The 22,765-nt window shown below is 57.4% G+C and overlaps 3 protein-coding genes across 3 annotated transcripts in view; 1 reads left to right on the forward strand and 2 right to left on the reverse strand.

The window, feature by feature from the left end:
* Positions 1 to 22,765, forward strand: part of LOC116788859 (maestro heat-like repeat-containing protein family member 6) — a 946,858-nt gene that overhangs the window by 315,238 nt on the left and 608,855 nt on the right. The window lies entirely within an intron of this gene.
* Positions 5,264 to 9,521, reverse strand: PTGER2 (prostaglandin E receptor 2). Its single transcript, XM_032692093.1, has 2 exons — positions 8,670 to 9,521; positions 5,264 to 6,445 (listed from the first exon to the last, which is right to left on the reverse strand). The coding sequence occupies exons 1-2, from the start codon at positions 9,519 to 9,521 to the stop codon at positions 6,200 to 6,202; spliced, it is 1,098 nt and encodes a 365-aa protein (XP_032547984.1). The 3' UTR covers positions 5,264 to 6,199.
* Positions 15,655 to 19,210, reverse strand: PTGDR (prostaglandin D2 receptor). Its single transcript, XM_032692094.1, has 2 exons — positions 18,386 to 19,210; positions 15,655 to 16,177 (listed from the first exon to the last, which is right to left on the reverse strand). Exons 1-2 carry the CDS (start codon positions 19,208 to 19,210, stop codon positions 15,911 to 15,913), a joined length of 1,092 nt encoding a protein of 363 aa, XP_032547985.1. The 3' UTR covers positions 15,655 to 15,910.

Consider the following 22,765-nt stretch of genomic DNA (forward strand, 5'->3'; position numbering starts at 1 on the left):
ACCTCCTGCACCCGGGGGCGGCTCGGGGGGAACAGCAGCAAAACCAGAGCCGCGGTACTGGGACACAAAACTCCGTGTGGATTTATGGATTTACTTGCTCAGAAACCCTGAGCCCTTTGCTCTCCTGCTCACATGAGCTCAGCCCACGAGGCTGCTGACCTAATAAAGGTCCTGTTTTGCCCTGATAAACGGGGTTTTGGGGTGAGGTCACAGGTCCAGCAGGCGGGGCAGGGAGGCGAGAGATCCATCCCGCTCTGTGATGCCCCGGAGCTTTTACAGCCTCTATAAATGCCAGAGGCTTGACGTGAGTCTGACACTGTTTAGTCTCTTGTTTTTGGAGATTCAGCTCTCTTCAGGAACAGCACCAGCGCTGGCAGATGGGCGGCATTTCCCCGCGGATTTGCCGGGCGCGGATGTTTGCACATTTCAGGGAAATCCGGTTAAAAACAGCAGCTGGGCATGGGAAACCCTCGTGATTTCCAGGAGCGTCCCCAAACACACTGCCCACCTCGGGCTGTTAATGAGGGACCTGCTGTGCCCCTTCCAAACCTCTGGCACTCTGGCACAAACCTCATGGCAAAGCCTGTGAGCATCGGGAAAGCGCAATCCAGCCCTCCCGGTGGGATGCATCAGCTGGATGAAGGATATAAATTACCTCACACCTCATCTGGATGCTCTTAAGGGCGAGGACTTTCTCTGGGGGCGAGTGCCAGGCCCTCTGTGTGTGCACAAACAACAGTGGCCTTGGACACTGGTTCCCTCCCCGAGCTACAACAGCTGTATTTTTAGCTCCACGTCCCAGTCCAGTTGTAAAACTTTCCCTTGTTATGTTTTGAATCAGTTGTAGATCAGCTCTGAGCTCTGGCTGGATTTTTCCCAGCCTGTTGGTTGCCCCTTTGGTTGATTTTCCTGCAGCAGCACGTCCCACAGAAGGAGGGGGGACCCCGGGGGGTTCTGCTCCATCTGGTGTTTCCCCTGGGTGTGCCTTTGGCTCGAGGGGGACAGCAGGGACACATGGCTGCCTTTGTCATCCCAGTATCCAGTGCCATCCCCAGCATCCTCTGGCTCACCCTCATGGCTCATCTGGGAGGAGAAACAAGCAGCAGGAGAGCTGCACCTCCACAGAATCCTAGAATCATGGAATGATTTGGGCTGGAAGGGACCTTAAAGCCCATCTCATTCCAACTCCCAGCCATGGACAGGGACACCTTCCACCAGACCAGGTTGTTCAGGTTGTTATTTTCCTGTCAGAACAAGAGCAAAAAAGGATTACCATGAGAAAATGACTCTCCCTGGGCACAGAGGGTCATATCCACAACAACAAAACCTTGTTAGGCCTGAGAAACTGAGAGTTTATGGCAGTTTGGGGAAAACTCACATGAGATCTTCTCCCCCTCTCTGCAATGCTGAAGCCAAAAGCCAGAAGGAAAACAATTATTATTCATATGTTGCAAAAAAAAGCTTGAAAACAAAAAGCTCTGCTGGGAGAGCTGGGGGTGTTCAGACTGGAGAAAGGGAGGCTTCCATGGAGACCTGAGAGCACCTTCCAGGGACTAAAGGGGCTCCAGGAGAGATGGAGATGGACTTGGGACAAGGGATGGAGGGACAGGACAAGGGGGGATGGTTTCCCACTGACAGAGGGCAGGGCTAGATGGGATATTGGGAAGGAATTCTTCCCTGTGAAGGTGGTGAGGCCCTGGCACAGGTTGCCCAGAGAAGCTGTGACTGCCCCTGAAACCCTGGAAGTGTTCCAGGTCAGGTTGGATGGGGCTTGGAGCAACCTGGGATAGTGGAAGGTGTCCCTGCCCATGGCAGGGATATGCACTGAGATGGTCTTTAAGGTCCTTTTGAACCCAAAGCATTCAGGGATTCTGTGGTTCTAAGAAAATCTGGCTGTGGAGAGGTAATTCTGCCACAGCCCTGCTGCTTCCAAGGTCTCACAATCCCTCATAATGACAGGGGACAGGCCACAGATTGTTCATTTTGGGTCTCATGTTGGGCACCAGGCTCTGATTTTAAGCTTATGCTGTTTGGGATACCAAAAACAACCCCTGGTAAAGGCTGATCCCCCTTTCAGAAGGGGAGACGTGGGAGGAGGATCTGAAGGACTCCAAGGAAAGGTTTCACATTAATATGTGACAATGCAGAGACAATGCAAAACCAGCTGCAAAAGCAGAAGGTAGCCACAGTAAAGCCAAATATCCCTTTTCCCTGCACTCCAGTCACAGGGAATTGCCATCCAGTGCCATGGTTACCCATGGTTGCCCATGGCACTGCTGCAGAGCCCCTTTGGGAGTCCAGCCATGCCGTGTCCCCTGAAGTCACTTCCTTGCCTAATCCATTTAATCCAGTTTAACATCCATCACACCACACGCCCTCCTGGAGCCTGGGGAGATGGGCTCAGTGCCCGTCCTCTGCCCGGAAAGGCAGCTCTGCCTTCCTGCCAGACTCCCAAAGGGCTGGAGCAGCGATCCCAGCGGTGCTCCACAGGGATGCCGGGCTTGGACACGCCACCACACACATCCCAGCCTGTCCCATCCCATCCCAAACCCCACCTTCACAGACTGCCCCCAAATGTGCCCACGTCTGCTGATTCCCAGGAATGGGGTCAAGGGGTCAAAACAGCCAAAAACTGAGGGTCTCCTCCTTGCTGACAGCACAGAAACGTGGAGGAGATGTTCCAAACTATCCAGAGAAGGAGGGAGCGAGAGAAAAGCTCCCTTCCTTTCTTCTCTGCTCTCCCAAAGCGCCCATTTCCCAAAAATGTTTCATTGCATCACCCTAATTTCAAGTGTCCAAGGCCAGGTTGGACAGAGCTTGGAACAACTTGGGATAGTGGAAGGTGTCCCTGCCCATGGCAGGGAGTTGGAACTGGATGGGCTTTAAGGTCCCTTCCAACCCAAACCATCCCATGATTCTATGGTAGTTTCTGGAGGGGATCCCAATCCCCTGAGTCCCACAGGTCCCTATTCCCTCTGGCACAGTGTGAGGTCCCTTTCCATATTCCAGGAGTCTGGAGGGCAGCTGTTGCCATCCCGTGTCCCCAAGGTGTGGCTTCTCCCTCGCTCCTCTTCGGCAGCTCCGTTTCCAGACTCAAAGACCTGCCTGGTGCTTCCTTGTGCCAGAGAGTTTCTGGTGTGGGAATAAAGAAACTCATTAAGGGCCTGCACAGGCAACGAAATGACACTTTGTCATCTTGGATTTCAGCTGAACACACGTCAGTGGGGCTGACGAGAGTCAAATTAATTTGGCTTTTGCAATGGCTCCTGCGTGACGTTAATGAAAGCGGTGTTCTGTGAAGGATACAGAGAGATTCGTGGCCCTCCTTGTCCTCACAGAGCTCTAATTAAGGCCCTTTTCTCCTCTGGAATCAGAGAAGGAGGGCTGATGGCTTTTTTTTTTGTTGTTGTTTTAATGCTCTGGGGATACCCCCTGCCCAGCAGCACAGGATGTATCCCGAAGATGTAAAGGGACACGGGATGCGAAGGGACTCAGGTTTCACTGGGTTCCTCTCCTTGCATGTACCAATTTTTCTTCTATTTTGCCATTAAATTTGATCCAAATAATTCCTTGACCCCACTTGCCAGGACTGCTGCCCCTTGTCATTGAAAGAGTGACTCCACTGCAGCAACAAGCAGCTCCCAGCGGGATGGATGCCGGAGGTTGTCTCCCAGCCCCGTGTTTCCTGATGAGGAGCCATAAACCTCCCAGAAAAACAAGCAGCTGGCAATTAGTGGTCAGCAGCCGAGCTGGGGGCTGGCAGGAGTGAATCCTTAGAGTGGGAGCCGCTTGGAGCATCCTGCCTGGGGTTTGTCCCCTGTGCTGCCATGGATCCTGCTGGGCCCCCTTCCCACCGCTGTCACATTCCTTGGCATGCTGGTCTCTGCAGGATGTGACCCCCTTGGCATTTCCAACATTTTTCCCCTTTTTTTAAAAAAGCTTTTCTTTCTTTTTTTTCCATCCCAGGCAGCCTTTCCCTCCGGCTTAGCAGAGAATTAGGCAACTGGTCCTGAAATTCCAGCGTGAGCAACCAGGTCGTGACCACTCAGATAAACAAAGCGCACGGACCCACGGCTCTTCCCAAAGATTTTTGGCCCCTTTTCAAGCCAAGCACTCACTGAGACATAATGGGGTGCACCAAACCCTGAACCCAGGAAGTGCCTTTGCTCCTGCCATGTGCATGGATGGGGGAATAATTTGGGAAGGGGCAAACGTGACCTCCGAGCGGTGGGTGGGACGCTGCCAATCCAGGGATGGATAATGACATTCCACTGGTGTGGGGAGCACCCCCAACTTCACCCTCCTGTACAGGCACGTCTTGCAACCCCCTCCCCCCAAAATTCCAGCTCCTACAAAACCCCCCAGCCACGGGGTGCTGCCAGAAACCTGCCGGTGGGGCTTGAGCAATAGCAGCCCATGCCTGACATCTGCCCACACGCATTTCGGAGGCCAGTAAACTTCCTGTGGATATTGGCTGCCTGACAGAAGTGACTGAAATATCTGCCTTTTCTTAGGGTGGGTATTTTTTGGCTTTGTGTTTTGACAACAGGTAGGAGCTCTGCCTGCTTTTCCCTGGCTGCGGGAGACGCAAGTCTCAGGGAAGAGCTCAGGGGTGGGGGTGTTGCCGCGGCTGGCGGGCAGAGGTGAGGTAAAAATGTCATCACACGTCTCTAAAGCACAGTTTATTTTCACTTTTTAGGAAATTTGAGGCACCCATTTCCCCTGCCAGCCTCTCCTTCTGCCCCCTCCCCCCATTCCCGTGGCTTCACCCCACGGATGCTCCAGGCAGGCGACACATTTCCTCCAGGAACCAGATCTACCCTGAGGTGCATCATAAGCACAAACCCACACATGACTCAGCAGGATCCTTTGAGAGACATTTATTATTTAAATAATAACTTTTTTTTTTTTTACATCGTCTCAGCTCTTACACAGCAGAAAAGCTCCAAATCTTGGCACTTTTGGGCATTCTGAGCAGAGCTGCAGCCCCCAAGTGAGACACCCCACTTGCAACAGCACAATGACACTGTGTGTTGGATGCTGCACAAACAGGAGCCACAAGGCCCTCAGTGACCCCTAACGGCAGCAACAGCCTTGGAATGTGGGATTGGATGCTCCTCATCCCAGTGGGAGCCAGCTTAGAGTCCCAAAGATCAGGAGGCATTCCACGAAACAAAATAGAGGCACTGGAGGACACTGCCTCAATCCAGGACTGATGACCTGGATGTTTTTGCACTTGGGTTTTTTTTTTTTCTTTGTTCTATTGACATTTTTGTTTGGGTTTTATTTTAAATAAAACTTGCAAAGAAGTGAACGCCCCAAAACCCACCAGCAGCATCACCCTGGCTGTGGGTGAAGCTCGTGGTTGTGACAGAAACCTCTCAATCCCTGGTCAGGCTCTTTATTCCCCTTGACGGCTCTTGCACAAACCACAAGGCAAAGGGAATTGCAAAATGGGTGCTGAGGAGGGGCTGCAGACTCTGCTCCATCACAGCATGAGGGAAGTGCCATAATTTGGCTTTTTCTCTGCCCCGGTGCCCCTCAGGGACCCACCGGTGCTTAAAATCTCTGGGGTGGGGGACAGACAGACAAAGAGACAGACACATGCACAGAGATCTACACCTGAAAAAGTGCATTTCTTTAGGCAACTGGCCTATGAAAAAAAAGGAGAATATCTGGGGGTACACTGCTCCTGTCGTCTCCTCTCCAATCCCTAGGGATCTGTGGGCAGAGATGGATGCTTGCAGCCACGATGGCCACACAGCCCCATCTCCAGGAGCTGCCTGCGCCCCAGAACAACCTCAGAGACCTTTCTGGGAAGCACACCAGCAGGAAGCCCTGCTTCCCAACATCCCTCCCCAGCAGTAGTGTTATAGCAAAGCCCCCCATGCTTCACCCCCTGACCCTCCCACAGCAGGGCCGAACGGAGCCTTCCCCCTTTTCCGTGTGGGACCTGCCCCATCTGAGGGTTACAGCCCTTCCCAGGTATTCATCAGCCCTTCTGATCTTGTCCCACTGTAATTTTTTGCCCTGTGAGGAACCCCACTGGCTTTCCAGGGCCTTCCCAGGCGACACCTGGCCCAACCCAGGCCCACCCCACAGCAGACACGTCTCCTTACGGGCCGTAAGGCAGAGCTTCGTTAACACCTGTCCGGGCTGCGCTTCACCTGGCAGGAGTCTCCTGGAATGGCTGCTGGATCTACGGCTCACAGGGGCCCAGCTGTGCCGCCAGTTTTGTCTTTGCAGGGCATGGAGTCCGTCTGCCCGGGAGCGTGGGGGTCACCTGGCAGCACAGCACCGAGCGCAGGAACCGCAGCACCGGCGGCCTCAGGATGGCGAAGACCCAGGGGTCGATGATGGAATTGATGGAGAGGAACCTCAGGGCGAGCAGGTCCCACTCGTGCTCGCCCTCTTCCGTGATGAACTTGTTCATGTAGGCACGGATCTGCAAAAGCACGGGATCGTGGAATGGTTTGGGTTGGAAGGGACCTTAAAGCCCATCTCGTTCCAACCCCCCTGCCATGGGCAGGGACACCTTCCACTAGCCCAGGTTGCTCCAAGCCCCGTCCAACCTGGCCTGGAACACTTCCAGGGATGGGGCAGCCACAGCTTCTCTGGGCAACCTGTGCCAGGGCCTCACCACCCTCACAGTAAAGAATTTTTTCCCAATATCCAACCTAACACTACTCTTTTTCAGTTTGAATCCATTCCCCCTTGTCCTGTCTCTCCAGGCCCTTGTAAATAGTCCCTCTCCATCTTTCTTTTAGCTCCCTTCAGGTACTGGGAGGCCACAATTAGGTCACCTGGGAGCTGTCTCTTTTTCAGGCTGTACAATCCTGATTCTCGCACACGTGGGACGAAACACCACGTGTGAGACGGAGAGGATGAGGGGTGTGGGACTGCTCCCGTCCTTCCCACAACATGCCGACTCACAGCAGCCCACGGGGCTTCCTGGAAGGGTGACTCAGCACTCCTTACTCACACGGGTCAGCTCACCACCCCCTCACTTCGGGGGCCACGGGATGCTTGGATGGGGGTGGGAAGCACGAGCATCCCTCCTCCGGCCGGGATCCGTTGGGTACCACCCGGGGATGGCGCATCCCAGGGCATGAGGCGCCCATGCTGCATTTCCAAGAGATGTCCCGGGGTTTATTTTGGGGGGGGGAGGATTTTGTGGCCTGATGGGTTCGTGTGCTGGCTGCTCCTGGGAGGAGGGTGGTTGCTGTGGGCAGCCCCGGACAGGAGAGAAAGTGTCACCCCCAAAGAGGCACCGGCGGCGTTCGGTTTTGAGGCGCTGCCAAAACGCAGCCCAAACACAGCCCCACATGGGAGCTGGGCGACGGGAAAAGGGAAGCTGGCTCTGGATAAGGCTATATCTGTTACCACAGGGCCCATGGGATCCCCGCCAGCGCCGCTTTCCCATCCCATCTGCCCCAAGCAGACTCACAGGGCTCTGTGCACGTGCCCCCACCAAAGGGTTCCACTTCGTATTGACCACAGCAGCCAAACCCGGGCTTTTTTTGGGACACAAAAACCGCTCAGGATGTGTGAGACCATTTGTCAGGAGCTGAAGTGTCTCTCAGGGCGTTCAGTCTGGCTCCTGGAATGCTCACAAGCATCCACACATTACTCCTTTGCCCTAAAACCCCGGCAGCCTGGCTTGGCTGTACCCCATGCTTATTTTCTTTTCCCTTAGGAAAAGAAAAGGAGCATGAAGGAAGGTAGAGTCTATTTAACACAGAATTAGCACTGGCTGCACTCCCAACCTTGGTGGGGTTCCCTTCTAATGGGAACAAAATGACCTCCTGTGGCAGGGGGTCACACACACACACACACAGCCAGGGGATTGAGCTTCTCCAGAGTCCAAGATGATCCCAGTGTAACACCATTTGGATGGATGAAAAGTGGCCCTTTGGAGGGGAGAGCCCCAAGCAGAGTCAGGGGACTCACTTTCTCCCCTTCCTCACTTGGCTGCAGGGGTTCAACCCTGGATTTCTGCTGGAAGTCTTGTACATGGATGGGGTGTGGGATGTGGGGACAACTCCTGCATCTCCAGCTCCACACGCAGAACTCTGGGATAACTCATCCCCCCAGCACAGATACCCACTGCCTCCATCCCAGGGCATCTCCTTCATCCTTTGGATGCTTAACTGATTGCTCTGCCATCCCTCACACCTCCACCAGGAGTGCCCGGCTCCTGGGAACTGCAGTGATGCCCTGTGGTCCAGGTGTTTCCCACCCTGGTCCCTGCCTGAGCCTGTCTGGCCTTGGAGCTTCCGTGGGGTGGGAGGGCACCTCTGCTCCTGCCACCTCATCCTTCTGCCATCTCATTCTCCTGCCACCCCATCCTCCTGCCACCCCGTCCTCCTGACACTGCATCCTCCTGACACTCTGTTCTCCTGCCACCCTGTGATCCTGACACCCCATCCTCCTTCTGGCACTGGGGATACAGGGAGCGATTTCCCCCCACTCCTCAAGGGATGCTCAAACTGCCAAGAGTTCGTGGCCGAGCTGGGCTCTCCCAAGCTTCGGGAAGAGCAAAGCTTTGACCTCAACCCTTGGGATTTGGACAGCAGAGCTGGGGGCGAGCCTTACAAAGGGAAGGAGAGAAATGTGGGCGCTGGGCAGAGGGGACCCCATCCCAGGGTGGGAGAGGCGGCCGCACTCACCGTGAAGGGCAGGGAGCAGATGACGAAGGTGATGGTCATGATGGAGAGGAGGAGGAGGTGGTCGATCTCCTCGGCCATGGAGAACATGCGGCGGCCGCAGCCGGAGGCCGCGCGGGGCTGCTCGAGCGTGGCCACGCGGCGCGTCCGCTGCGCGCGGCGGTGCATGCGGGCCAGGTTCACGATCACGCTCAGGTTGCAGAGCAGCACGGCCAGGATGAGGAAGAGGAGCAGGGTGGCGTAGAGCAGTGAGAAGGTGACGTTCAGCCCGGCCGCCCCCCGGCCACCGCGGTTCTGGTGGGAATCCAGGTGCATCTGGATGAAGCACCAGGTGCCGGGGCAGTACTGGACGTAGCGGCCGAAGCCCAGCAGGGGCAGGGAGCAGAAGGCGGCCGAGAAGGTGTAGATGGCGGGCAGGGCCACCAAGCCCGTGCGGGGGCTGAGGAAGCGCTCGTAGAAGTACGGCTGCCCCAGGGCCAGGCACCGCTCCAGCGCCATGGTGAAGAGGATGAGCATGGTGGCGAGGCCGAAGAAGCTCATGGCGAAGCCGAAGTAGAGGCAGATGTGCCCTCCCTGGACCAGGGCGGTGAGGGTGTGGTTGCGGTGGTAGGACGCCAGGACGAAGGGGCTGACGGAGCAGGTGCCCAGCAGGTCGGTGACCACCAGGGCCAGCACCAGGACGTGGAAGAGCGAGGGCGGGCGCTGGCGGGGCCCGCGGCGGCCGTGCAGCAGCAGCCCCAGCGCCAGGAGGTTGCCCAGGAGCCCGGCCGAGAACATGAGGGCGCTGATCAGCGGGTGAGCCTTGGCCGGCAGCGCTGACCCGCCGCGCCCGCACTCCCGTCCCGTCCCGTTCATCCCTCCGCTGCCGCCGCCGCGGCCGCACGACCGACTGCGCTGCCGCCCCCGGCACCGGCACCGCCCGCCCCGACGGCACCGCCCCACCCACCGCCCACCGCCCCCGGCACCGCCCCGGCCCCGAGCGATGGACGGGAGGGGCGGCGGGGGACGCGCACGGACGAAACCCCGGCGGACCGAGAGTCCCGGGGCCGGTCTGGGAGCCCCGGACACGGCCAGTCCCGGGGCGGGTCCGAGAGTCCCGATGCCGCGCCAGCGGTCCCGGTGCGGTCCCAGAATCGGTGGTATTGCCCCGGTACCGCTCCGGGAGTCCCGAAGCACGCCCAGCTCCAGTGCCCGACCGGGAGCGCCTCGCGCGGCCATCCCCGGTGCCGGGCTGGGAGCCCCGGAGCGGCTCCGGGAGTCCTTTCCACGCCCAGCCCCGGTGCCGGTTCAAGAGTCCCGGAGCCCTGATGTGACTCCGAGAGTCCTAGGGCACAGCCAATCCCGGCGTGGGATCCAAGAACCCCACACATGGTCCCGGGAGGACCGGGAGCACCTTGAATGGCCGGTCCCCAGCCAGTCTGAGAGTCCCGGTACTGGTCCAGGAGTCCCAGTGCTGGTCCGGGAACCCCTTTCATGTCCAGCCTCAGTCCTTATATGGCTTTGGGAGCCCCAACACCAAGGTGCTGATCTGGGAGCCCAGTGCCATGGCCAGCACTGGTACCAGCCCAGGAGCCACACGTGCAGCCAGCCCTGGACTGGTCTGGGAGTCCCAGTGCTGCTCCAGGACCTCCAAGGCACAGCCAGCCCCGGTGCTGACCCAAGGACACCAAAGCACTATGAACCCCACTGCCACCTTTCTCATTCTGGTGTGAGGCTACCAGGAAGCCCCAGCTGAAACCAGTTTGTGTGGGAAGTTCCCATGGCCCCAGAGCTGCCTGGACCTCATGGAGAACTCCCCACCCCATGGCTGGCACCATGCCATGTCCCAGTTGTCCCCCCCTTTATATGTCATCAGAGCTCCCATGTGAGTGCAGCCTGCAGTTGGTGTCTGGCCATGACCTTAAAGACTGTATTGTTCCACTGTGGGCAGGGACACCTTCCACTAGACCGGGTTGCTCCAAGCCCCGTCCAACTTGGCCTTGAACACTTCCAGGGATGGGACATCCACATGCTCAAGCCCACAGGTCTTGGATGCTCTTTTGATCCCTCAGGACACCAGCCCTCACTCAAGCTGCCCTTTATTTAAGCAGCTGGTGCTTCACAGGTTATTTCCAGACCCCTCAAGTATAGAAAGTCTTTTACCTCCCCTGGCCCTGGGACTATTCCAGCAGCTGCAACTACTTCATTTTTCATTTACTCAGCACCCCCAAACCACAGTGAAACACTGTAATGTCCACGACTGCAGCACAGACACGGCAGGTTGAGGCCACAAGCGCGTTTTTGGCTGTTATTTTTAAAACCTTGCTTTTGTAACAGGAACTTCGCACAGGAAATGGGGTGCACAACAAACTCCAGGGCTGTGGTTTGCGACAGCACCTCCATTTCCGAGGGGGCCACTGCTAGTCCTGGCTTTGGTTGCTTCTCCCACACGGCTCAAAGGCTTCTTCGGCGCGGTGGGGAGGATGAGCTGTCACCTCACGGGTGGCAGGGCCACCACAGCTCCAGCCCTCCCTGCTCCCATGGCCAAAGCAATGGATGAGATGGAGGGGATGGTGTTTTAGCCATCCCAGACTAACCCTGCACTCAGGTAGGCCAGGAAAACACACCTCCCAGGAGCTCTCCTATCCCCTCTCCCAGCCCTGGGGAACTGATCCAGCAGATCCACCAAAGCACGTGGACACATCCGATGGTGGGAGACATCCTGTTGGCTTCCCGAGGGCTGGATGGGGCCCTGCCATGCTCAGCCCTCCGTGGTATCCACGAATTCAGGTTAAAAAAGGAGCTGAGGCCGAATCCTGTCCTGATCCATGCACACAGCTCCAGTCTGCACGCCTGGAGACCTTTTCCGAGCAGTAGGCACCCCGTAGGGGGGTTGCTCCAAGGCTTTTCCCAGCCTCCCACTCCTTTCTGGTGCTCTGTGTCACAGCTCAGGAAGGGATTTTGGCTTGTCTTGGAGCTCATTTTCCTGGCAGCTAATGGAACCTTAAATACCCATCTGGGGCTTTGGGCTTCTCAACTGACAGTTGTCTCCGATGGGATTTTTTTGCAATAATAGGAAAATTGCTGGGCTTTTGTTTTTTTATTCCCCTTTCTGAGCTCAAAACCAGGAACAAACCGCTTGGTACAATTTGTCCCTTTCTTGGGAAGTGTTTGTTTTCTTCCTTTGCTTCCATGTTTAGCTCATTTGTCTTGCCCCTAACAAGGTCCATACAGAATCCTAGAACTGTTTACGTTGGAAAAGCCCTCTGAGATCATCCAGTCCAACCATTCCCCCAGCACTGCCAAGGCCACCACTGACCCATGTCCTCAAGTGCCACATCCACAGGGCTTCTAAATCCCTCCAGGGATGGGGACTCCACCATTGCCCTGGGCAGCCTGTGCAAGGGCTGGACAACCTTTTCCACAAGGAAATTTTCCATAATATACAACCTAACCCTCCCCTGGTGCAATTTGAGGCCATTTCCTCTTGCCCTGTCACTTGTCAGTCAGAAGAAGAGCCCAGCTCCTGCCAGCTCCCCCCTCCTGTCAGGGAGTTGCAGAGCCAGAAGGTCCCCCCTGAGTCTCCTTCTCTCCAGGCTGAGCCCCCCCAGCTCCCTCAGCTGCTCCTGCTGCTCCAGACCCTTCCCCAGCTCTGTTCCCTTCTCTGGAGATGCTCCAGCCCCTCATACATCCTCCCAAGGGCCATTGGCATTGTTTTCCCTAAGAGAAGATTTCCAGGGTGGGCCCAGTTGAAGAAAACACCCTGAGTTTATAGGAAAGCTTCATGAATTTCATATAGAGCACTCAACCTCTGGAGTTTGCTAACCGTGGCTGGGAGGGTGTTGGGATCCTTCTCCATCCCTGATGGGTTTTAAAGGATGGCTGTGGCACTGTGGACTTGGAAGGGACCAGCCCTCCCGTGCATGGCAGGGTGGACTGGATGGGTAGCTTCAACTCTTTTAAACCAAAACCCATCTGACTCATTTTTAGCAAAGCCAGACATCATTTTTCTTACCAAGCCTTCCCATCCCCATCCCTTATGCCAACAGCCTCACTCCACTGGCAAAACAGGTCAGGGTTTTGGTGCCCTGGTTTGCTATCCATGGGTTAAAAAGTAATTCAACCCACTTATGGGCTGGTTGTGCCTCACAGCCCTGGCTGGGGTGCCTGGCAGCCCCAGCACTGCTGCCTGCCCAGGCACGTGCCTCCCTGCTTCCAGAATAGCTGAAAAATGCAGGCAGACAATAAAAAAAAAAAAAAAAATAAAAAATGAGCTCTTTGCAAGAAGCAAACAATTTGTCGGGAAATGAGCTTGTGCAAAGTTGTGCCTGGATTTCGTGAGCTGAAAAAAAACCAGCCTGTCCAGAAAAGGAGAGGGATGCAGGGGGGAGGTGATGCTGGTGGCACCAGTGACAGTGAGGGACAAGGCAGCTGGCAGTGCTGGAAGGTGGCAGGGACATAAAAAGGGCTCCAAAAAGAGCTCTGTTGGTGTGAGACACGTCCTCGAGCTGAGCAGCCCTTCTTTATTGCCTCCATTAAGCATCAGGTCCATCCCTTCGGGAATGGCTGGGAGCGATCTGGCACGGAGGGGTCCCGTGGGGAATGACTGAGCAGTGCAAGGAGCCTGGGAGGAGGATGGGATCAGAGAGGGCTCCACGGCAGCTCTCACCTCTTTGGCTGGAGATCCCTGAGCCCCTGGGCTTTTTTGGTTCTTATTTAGCAACATTTACAACTGAACCCCGCGCCGCCGGGATTTTTTTATTTCAATTTTTACTTGATTTTTACTTTATTTTCCTTTTATTTTCGTTTTTTCCCGAGCTCAGCAAGAAGAAGGGGGATCTAAGCTTTGACATAAACCCCGAAGCCCCCGAACCATATACGTTTGGGCACGGAAAAATCGGCTTGCCCGAGGGACCGATTCGGGGCAGAGAACATCCCATCCGTCGCCTCCTTGCTCCTCGTGCTCAGGCCGGCTGGGAGCGCAGTCCTGGCTGGGGACGTGCTGCCATCTCTGGAGAGGACGGGGTACGGCAGTCCCGGGCCCCAGGAACGCCGAGGAGCGATGATTTCTCTGCTGGGAGGCCGCCCTGGCGCGCAGCCCCGAGCACAAACCCCGCTGGCTGCAGCCGGCGCTTGGCTCGCCCGGAGGCAGCAGTGGCCGGCTGGAGACTCCAGGTCTGCTCCCACAGCAGGCAGGACACCAGGAAGGGCAGAATTCCCATTGAAAGTGCTACCCAAGCGTGTCAAGGTCACTGGGACTTGCACGGTCCCAGCTGGGACACAGGGATGCTGCAGGGACAGGGGGGTCGCCCTGACAGCCTGCAAACCCCCCCTGCGCTCGTGGCTCCAGGATTCATTTCCCATGATGATAAACTCATGGATGGAACAGAGACCATGGTGTTTGCACCTTTTTAGGGCTCAGATGGAGTCTATTCTTGCACCTCAATAAAGAACCTGCTTTGTTTTGTGTTGATTTAATTACTGCTTTCCATGGGTCATGGTTACCCTGAGCTCTGAATGCACATATCGTGGGGAAGAGACCTTTCCTGGGGCAGGGACCTTTCCTGGGACAGGGATCTTTCCTGGGACAGGGACCTTTCCTGGGGCAGGGACCTCTCCTGGGGCAGGGACCTCTCCTGAAGCCTCTCTGGGAGTGAATCCTTGCTGGGATCACGGGCAGACGATGCCCTACCTCAGCCTGGGCACACACAGAGCACCCACAGCTCACGTTAATTGTTGGATCGATGGTCTTGGAGGTCTTTTCCACCTTAACAATTCTGTGATTCTGTGTTGCTGAACACTCCCAGTCTGGCCATGCCTGGTCCATCTATCCCGAGGGGAGCATGGATCTGTACAGTGAAGGAGACCCCAGGTTAGGTGGGATGACAGCAAGGTTTTCCAGAACCATTATCTCATCTGGCCACGGTGGAACAGGTCCAGGGAAAGCCACAGCGCAGGCTCAGAGCTGTTGACTCTGCAGCCCCACGTGAGCCATCTCCAAGTCAATACCAAGCCAGTAACATGAAACCAGTGCCTGAAACAACCCTCACTTCACTTCTTTCTCCTTAGAAATCCCTGAGGAGGGACATCAGGTAGGGAGCTTGAAGGTCCCCCCAGAACATCCCCAAACAAAGCTCTTCCCTTTCCCCCAGCTGGGAAAACCTGGCTGATCAAACAGCCAGGGCCAACATAAGCAGGTCACCTCCAAAAAGCCCCAAGATAGAGTTCCTTCCTTCAAAAGCAGAATCTATTTGACACCAAGAGTAAATATCACGTGAAAGCGGGCAGGAACACGGCTATACCTTGCAAGGCTTAACTAAACAGAGGGAAATATTCTCCCTCTCTCCTCCAAGGACACCAAGCAGCTGGTCATCATAATTTTTTTGGCCTAAATGGTCACTTGAGGCAGATATTAAACCCAGTTAATATGTGTGGTTGAGGGGAAATGGACCTTTCATTAAAATGATCGCTCGTCTGCACGCTTGCACCGAGAGCTCGTACCAGGCTCTGTGTTCTCTCAATTATTGCTCTTATTAAGGCTTGGGATGATCATAAATACTGAATTAAAATAATTACAGCAGGACAGGTACATCTGAGTAACACAAACACAACAGCAGCACTTGGAGGAATCGATTTTCCAGAGAAGAGCAAGATAAGGGCAGAGAAACCACAGCCCTGCTCGGGGGATATGGAGGATCCTTACGGGCATCCCAGAGAGAGACCCTCCCTGTCCTCCGGCTCCCCGTCACACCAGGAGCTGCTGCTCAACGTCCTGAATCTCCACGCCCCCAAAGGCTCCCTCACACCCCTCACCCAGTCCGGGGGCACCCCAAACCAGCTCCAGATAACCCCCCTTGGCGTGGAAGGGGCTCACGCACAGGACAAGGCGATGGAACAGGGCTCTGAAACACTTTATTCGATGGGGACACACACACAGTTCTCCTCCCTGCGTGTCCTCCCTGCCCTGAAGCCACACACCGAACCCCTCCTGCTTTCCTGGAGCCGGGCGCTCCCCAAACCCTCCGCAAAGCGCTGCCGCTCGGAAAATTCACAGGTACCCGGGAGCCCCGCCCCGGTTCGTCTCCGGGGCGAAACAGCAGCCTGGGGAGGGGACAGAAACCCTTCACAGCGCCCCTCGCCGCGAGCTGGACGCTGTCCCTCCCTGCCACAGCCCTGTGCTGCCTCGGGATGCTCCAGGGCAGGAATGGGGGGCCGAAGGCTCCTTATCCTCACCAGCAGCCGCCGGCTTCTGCCAGAGCCACATCTCAGGGGATGCCGAGCTGCGGGGGGTCTGTCCTGCGCCAGCCCGGGGGGCAGAACTGGCCGTCACCGCCCGGGTCGGACCCTTTCAGGCTGGACTTGCGGGATTGGAGCCTCCGGCAAACCCTGCGGACGAACGAGCGGAACACGGAGGTGCGGAAGATGATGAAGACCCAGGGATCCACGATGGAGTTCACGGAGAGGAACCGCAGGGCACTGAGGTCGGCGTTCTCGTTGATGTCGGCGGCGAAGGCCCCCATGTACGCCCGGATCTGGCAAAGAAATCAAGGAAGTAGGGGAAAATTAGGGAAGATCTTGCTACAGCAATAAAAAAAAAAAATCCTGGGGGGAGGGGGGGGGGCAGGAAAAGAAGTTTTAACCCCTCGATACCCCTACACATCACACCAGCACGTGTTGTGGGTTGCAGATCAGACCGGGAGTTGGGGCTGGAACACGGCTGGTTATGGCACAGGGACTCTGTGTCAGGGCCAGGATGTTAGAGCTGGAGAGGTGTCCCCGGTGTCTGGGGTTGTTTCATGGAGGAAGGAAGCATTCAGCCTCCACGGGCTGCAGCAGTGGGTGCTGGTTGGGGCACCCCACTCGTGCTGCCCCCGCTGCCGTGGATACCAGACTCGGCATCCCTTGGATAACTTGGCAGGGATTCACCCTGGTTGTTTGCGGATCTTGGCAGGGATTCACCCTGCTTGTTTGGGGACCACAGGGCTTTCACTGAAGTGATCACAAAACCAGTATGAGCCAGTTGTGCCAGGGCTGCTGGCGGCTGATGTGTCACTATTTTGATTCCAGCGGTGATAGAGTGCACAGGAAAAGGAGGTGGCAGTTGTCACCAAGGGCAGTGGCAGCACCTGCAGACCCAGCTCCCACCCTGATCTCGGGGAGCCCCCCCTGTGGCACTGACTCTGCCTACAGAGGGTGATGCCAAAGTGGGGCTGCAGGATCCGGCCCCAGGAGTTGGAGGGGGGCAACAAGGGCTCTCTCATGCTGGGGGGTCTCCCATCCCCACCCCACTAGTGGGAGCCCCATTCCTGAGGGAGAAATGGGAGGATTTCAGAGGGTGTTTCCCCCAGGCCATGAAATCTGGTGCAGTTCAAAGGGTCTTCTCAGCACCTTTGGGACAGGGGGCTGGGAATGGGGGGGGATTACTGGAGAGACTGATGCAATGAACTGACATCCCCCCAAAACTTAAACACCTCTGGGGCAACCCCAGAGGAACAGAGGGGTGGTGATGGAAGGGGGTGGGTGTTGTTCCAATGGAGTTAAAACAGCAAATAGATCCCTGTGATGGGACGGGGGACCCTCCAATGAGACCAAAACAATTATCTGATCCCCCCAAACACCTCTGGGACAGAGTGGTGGTGATGGGGGGGTTATTCCAGGGGCGTTAAAGCACTCTGGGGACAGAGTGCTGGGAGTGGTTATTCCAGGGGGGGCAATGGAATGACCTGACCCTCCCCAGGGCAGGGTTGGGTTGGATGGGGGGTATTCCAAGGAAGTTTGAGCAATGAATCAACCCCCAGGACAGGGCCGTGGGGGTGTTGTGGTTATTCCAGCAGAATTAAAGCAATGAATTAACCCCTCCCATCCCAGGACAGGGTGTTATTCCAGGGGGGTTAAAGCAACAGCCACATCCCTAGGTCAGGGTAGGGGACACTCAGAGAGGAGGAGAAGTAATTCCCCCACCCCTCTGACACCTCTGGCACAGAGTGATGGTGATGGGGGGGGAGAGTTATTCTATTAGGTTTAAAGCAATAAATTAAGGACTGGAGACATGCTGTTGGTGTTGAGGGTGGGCAGCCTCCCAGAATGGGATAGTGGTGCCAGGAGGGCTTATTCCAAGGCCATTAAAGCAGTAACCTAAACTTTGGAGACAGGGTTATCCAGAGAGGACTAAGGCAATGAACCCCCGACACCTCTGGGTGTGGGTGGTGGTGCCAGGGTTTATTCCAAGGACCTAAAGCAACGGCCTGACCCCCCCAGGAGTGGGTGGTGATGACGGGGGGGAGTTATTTCAAGGGATTTTAGGCAAGTCTGTGGACAGAGTGTGGGAGTATTTAGAGGGACACCCCCTGAGACCCCAGAATCGGGGGGTGGTGCCAGGTTTTATTCCAAAGGGAAAAATCAACAGTTTGACTGCCCCCAGGACTGAGTGATGCTGGGGGGGGCGGTGGGGGGGTTGTTGTAAGGGGTTTTAGGCAATGGCCTGACCCCCATGGACAGTGCGAGGGGCTATTCCAAGGGGGCCAAATCAACAATCCAACCTCCTTGGGAGGAGGTGGTGGTGAGGAAGGATTATTTCCCAAGGGAGTTAACCTGGGGAAGGGGTGGCAGGTATTTGGGGCGTGGAGGGGGGGTGGGGTGGGTAAATCAACCACCCGAGCTCCCAGGGGCACAGGAAGGGGCCGAGACCGGCGAGGGGGGATGTCTTCAGGAGGAGGAGGGGGGCCGCCGGGCTTACTCACGATGAGCGGCAGGGAGCAGACGGTGAAGAGGACGGTCATGAGCCCGAGCAGGACGAGGTGGTCGAGCTCCTCCATGCGGGGGGCGGCGGCGGCGGCGGCGGGGGGGGCCCCTCTGCGGGGCTGCCGCCGGGCCATGCCGTACAGGTGCCTCATGCTGCTCACGTTGCAGGCGCCGATGGCCAGCACCAGCAGCCCCATGAGGCCGGCGTAGAGCACGGGGAAGCCCAGCTCCCGCGGGCCCCCGCCGGCCATGCGGATGAAGCACCACGTGCCCGGGCAGTACTGCATGGGCACCCCGAAGCCCAGCAGCGGCAGGGCGCAGAACAGGGCGCACAGCCCGGCCGCCGCCGGCCCCAGAGTGACGCCCAGCCGGCGGGTGAGGTGCCGCCGGTAGAAGTAGGGGTGCCCCAGGGAGAGCCAGCACTCCAGCGCCATGGCCAGCAGCAGCAGGGTGGGGGCCAGCCCGAAGAAGGCCATGAGGAAGGCGAAGAGCTGGCAGAGGACGCCCGGCTCGTCCTCGCCGCGCCCGCCCGGCCCCAGCTCGCTGAGGCTGCGGTTGTAGGCGTAGGCGGCCAGCACGATGGGGCTGAGCAGGCACTTGCCCAGCAGGTCGGTGACGGCCAGCACGGTCACCAGCACGTAGAACGCCGAGACCCGCGGCGGGCGGCCCCCGGGCGACCGGGAACGCCGCCGGTGCTGGCCCAGCAGCAGCAAGGCCAGGACGTTCCCCAAAAGGCCGGCGGCGAACAGCACCGAGCTGGGCACCGCCGACTGCCCGCTCTCGATGTAGCGGCTGCTGAGGCACTGGTAGCCCTTCGTCTCCATCGGGATGGCCCGCGCCGGGATGCGCCGCAGCGGGATGGGATGTCCCGTTCCGCGTTGGGATGTCCCGCTCCGCACTGGACAGAGTGGGATGGATGTCCCGCACCGCACCGGGATGGGATGGGATGGGATGATGTCCCGCACTGTCACGGGATGGAATGGATGTCCCGCACCGCCACGAGATGGGCTGGATGTCCCGCAGAGGGATGGGGTGGATGTCCCGCACCGCACCGCGCCGCGGCTGCCGGCGGCGACTGTCCCGGTGGGGCGGGCGGCCCCCGCGGAGGGAGGGAGGGAGGAGGGAAGAGGGAGAAGGAGGAGGAGGGAGAAGGGAAGGAGGTGCGGTACAGCCGGGCACGGCCCCCGGGACGGCCCCTTCTCACCGCCCGGCCCGCCCCGGCCGTCGCAGCGCGGCTGAGGGGAGGGGGGATGCGCTGCTCCCCCGGGAGAGCCGCGGCTCCCGGAAAGAGGGAGGGGAAGGGGCCGGAGGTGAGTGCTGGGGGGGTTGCGTGGGAGGGGCTCTGGTATGAGACACTGGAAGGGAGGGAGTTAGAGCTGAGCCCCTCTGGAGCGGGGAGTGCCAGAAAGGGGACAGGGCTGAGCCCCGGGGGTGGTCACGGGTAAGGGAGTTGGGTCCAAGCACGGGGTGGGGAGTTATCGGTAAGGGGGGCTGAAACTTTAAGGGGGTGAAACTTTAGGGCAGGGGGCTGGGGCTGAGCCCCCAGGAGATAAAACAGGGGGGCTGAGGCTGAGTCCCTGGGGGTGTCACAGGGCTTGGAGCAACCTGGTCTAGTGGAAGGTGTCCCTGCCCATGGTAGGGGGATTGGAACTGGATGATCTTTCGGGTCCCTTCCACCCCAAACCAGTCTGTGATTCTATGACATGATTCAACCTGACCAGGTACCACTTCTACCTGCACCTCATCCCACACACCTGCTGTGTGGTGGTATCTTTGCTGAACCCCCTGTTACCCCAGCCCACGTCAGTGCTCCTCTGTCCCACCAGAAAACTGCAGGAAAAGCCCCCAGAGTTTCTTCCAGGAAAAGCAGAGGCCTTTCTAACCACAGAAACTCCACTGCACAACACACACACCACCTTGCAGGATGCATGTGATGATGAATAAGCATGAAACCCTGCCTGTCTGCTTTCAGGCCCCTCTTTGCTACGCTGGATGAGTGTACACGAAGCACAGGGAAGTATCAAGATGACAGGAGGGGTGGGAAAGGAAGTCTAAGGGGCCAGACATCAGCATGGCATGTTTTAGTGATGGGCTGCAGTTCTTACACTGCATGAAGGGAACTCGTGACTTCTCTGGAAGAGAGGGCAGGGACTGTTTGTGGCTGTCCCAGTGAAAGTCCCAGTTCTGGAAGGTAAAACTCGTTGCAGCTCAGCTCTGGACAACGGTTGGTGTTGAAGTGCTGCCCTCACTAGGGCTGAATGTGAACCCAGGAGCTGCTTCCTGCCTGGGCCCCGGGGGAGAGGAAGTTCAACCAGCTCTGGGAAGGAATCCGAGTGATATCCCCCAAAACGATGCCTGGAAAACACACCCTCTGCCTTCTTTAGCTGGCCCAGCATCCCAGGTCCTGGAGCAGCACCCACCAACTGCTGTCAGCTCCCTGGGGTGATCCCAGAAGTGGGGAGCAGGGGGAAGATGTGGTGGGATCCCTCAGGTTTTCCCCAGGGTGAAGATTGGGAAGCAGACCTCTGGAGAGCTGATTTACCAGGAGGACAATGCCTGTCCTGATCCCTGGAGTAGTTAGTGCCAGCCCTGCTGCAGTGCTCCAAGTGCCAGGGAGGATGCATTGGCCCAAGTTGCCCAGAGAAGCTGTGGCTGCCCCATCCCTGGAAGTGTTCAGGGCCGGGTTGGACAGGGTCTGGAGCAACCTGGGATAACAGGAGGTGTCCCTGGCCATGGCAGGGGTATAGAATGAGATGGGCTTTAAGGTCCCTCCCATCCTAAACCGTTCTGGGATTCTGTGGTGATCCCAGGGATGTGCTTCCAGCTGAGCACTGACACTTCACACTCCTGCATCTCTTTTGATGGAGAAGAGACCCAAGTGCTGGGTGTCTCCACCACCACTGGGAAGTTCCTTGACAGCCACCAGAAGGCCAAATTCAGCAGAAATGGGTTGCTTGACGAGAGGAGGAGGAAGAACTGTGACAAAAATAGCCCCTTTTGGAAGTGGGCGTTGCCCCTTGTTGCACCATCTGTGGCTGGAAACTCCAAAGGACCAGGTGATGTTACTGTTCCTGTCCTTGCACTGCTCGATGGGGAAAGCCTGGCATGGAGAAGGCTTTTTGGGACTATCTGACCATGCCTCCAAGGCACTGGGTACAGGCACAAGAGACAGCCATGCAGGGCAGATGTGGCTGGGGGTGTCAGAGCAGCCTGGCAGGGGCAGGCTTTCACCTGATTCCAATTCCTTCCCCACCTGCTGGAGGGTCTGACGCTGAGCAGAGCTGGCCACAGCGACCATCCTCCTCTGTGGTGAGGGATGGATCCCCCTCGGAGCCGGGATAGGTGTTCAGCCAGGGGTGGAACCGCAGACATCTCCCTCCTCCACCTCCCCGGGGAGAGAACCCAGCGTGGGCAGCCCGATGCACCGCGTCCCCTTTTCTTTGGGCTCATTTGCATAAACTGCAGCTATTTGGGGAGGGGAAAACGATTTTGAGAAAGTCTCATCACCCCGTATGACGAATCCCTCCCGTCCGTCACGCTTCCGACGTGACCCCCTTCTCGCCGGTCACAGTCCAGAATAAAAACAACCCAAAGCGGAAGAAAAAGCAGCCACAAAACCCAGAAACAAATGAGGAGCTGGAAAAACTTGAAGCACCCACAAGGAATTTTAGGTTGGGGTTGTTTTTTTTTTTTTCCAAAACTCTTGCTGGCTCCCTACGGCTTCTCCTCGCCAGCCAGCGGTGACGGGTGGAGAGTGGGTGCCTATTCCACCGCTTTTCCCTGTTCTTGCCAAGCCAGGCTATTCCCAAAGAGCCGCTGCCGCCCGGAGAAGCCGTGCCCGCCTGCTCTTTGTCAGCGGCACAGCCCGGGGCGGCCGCGCTGGGATTTTCTCGCCTTCCTCCAGCTCAGCGCTCCCTTTGGAAGCGTTCGTGGCACTGTCTGAATAACCTAATTTAGAGCTCGTTAGACGCGGAAGGGTTTTGGCAGCGGCGGGAGCCGGATGGAGGGATGCGGCTGGCCGGGAACGGCGGCTTTGGCAGCTCGTCCTGGATATTCGCACGAGGAGCAAACAAGGCTGGGATAGTCCTGCGGAGAAGAGCCAAGCTCTGCCCTCCCCGGGAGCACTGGATTAACACCGGCTGGTGCTTCCTCACTCATCCCAGCCTTTCTCCCCTTCCTGGGAACCAGAGCATCGCCTTCCCCTCCCCAGTGTCCTTTTCCCACGTCTTCCCCAGCTCCGGTTTCCCCAGACTAAACACCCACCAAGGCTTTAAGCCTTTCACTCTTTCCAGGCGGCGGGATTTGGGGATTCACACCTCCCTGGCGTGGGCGGGTGGGTGTTCCCGTTGTCCAAATGATGCACTGACATGTTGGGGAGG

This window comes from Chiroxiphia lanceolata, chromosome 6 (genome assembly GCF_009829145.1).
Source record: "Chiroxiphia lanceolata isolate bChiLan1 chromosome 6, bChiLan1.pri, whole genome shotgun sequence".
Taxonomy (NCBI): domain Eukaryota; kingdom Metazoa; phylum Chordata; class Aves; order Passeriformes; family Pipridae; genus Chiroxiphia; species Chiroxiphia lanceolata.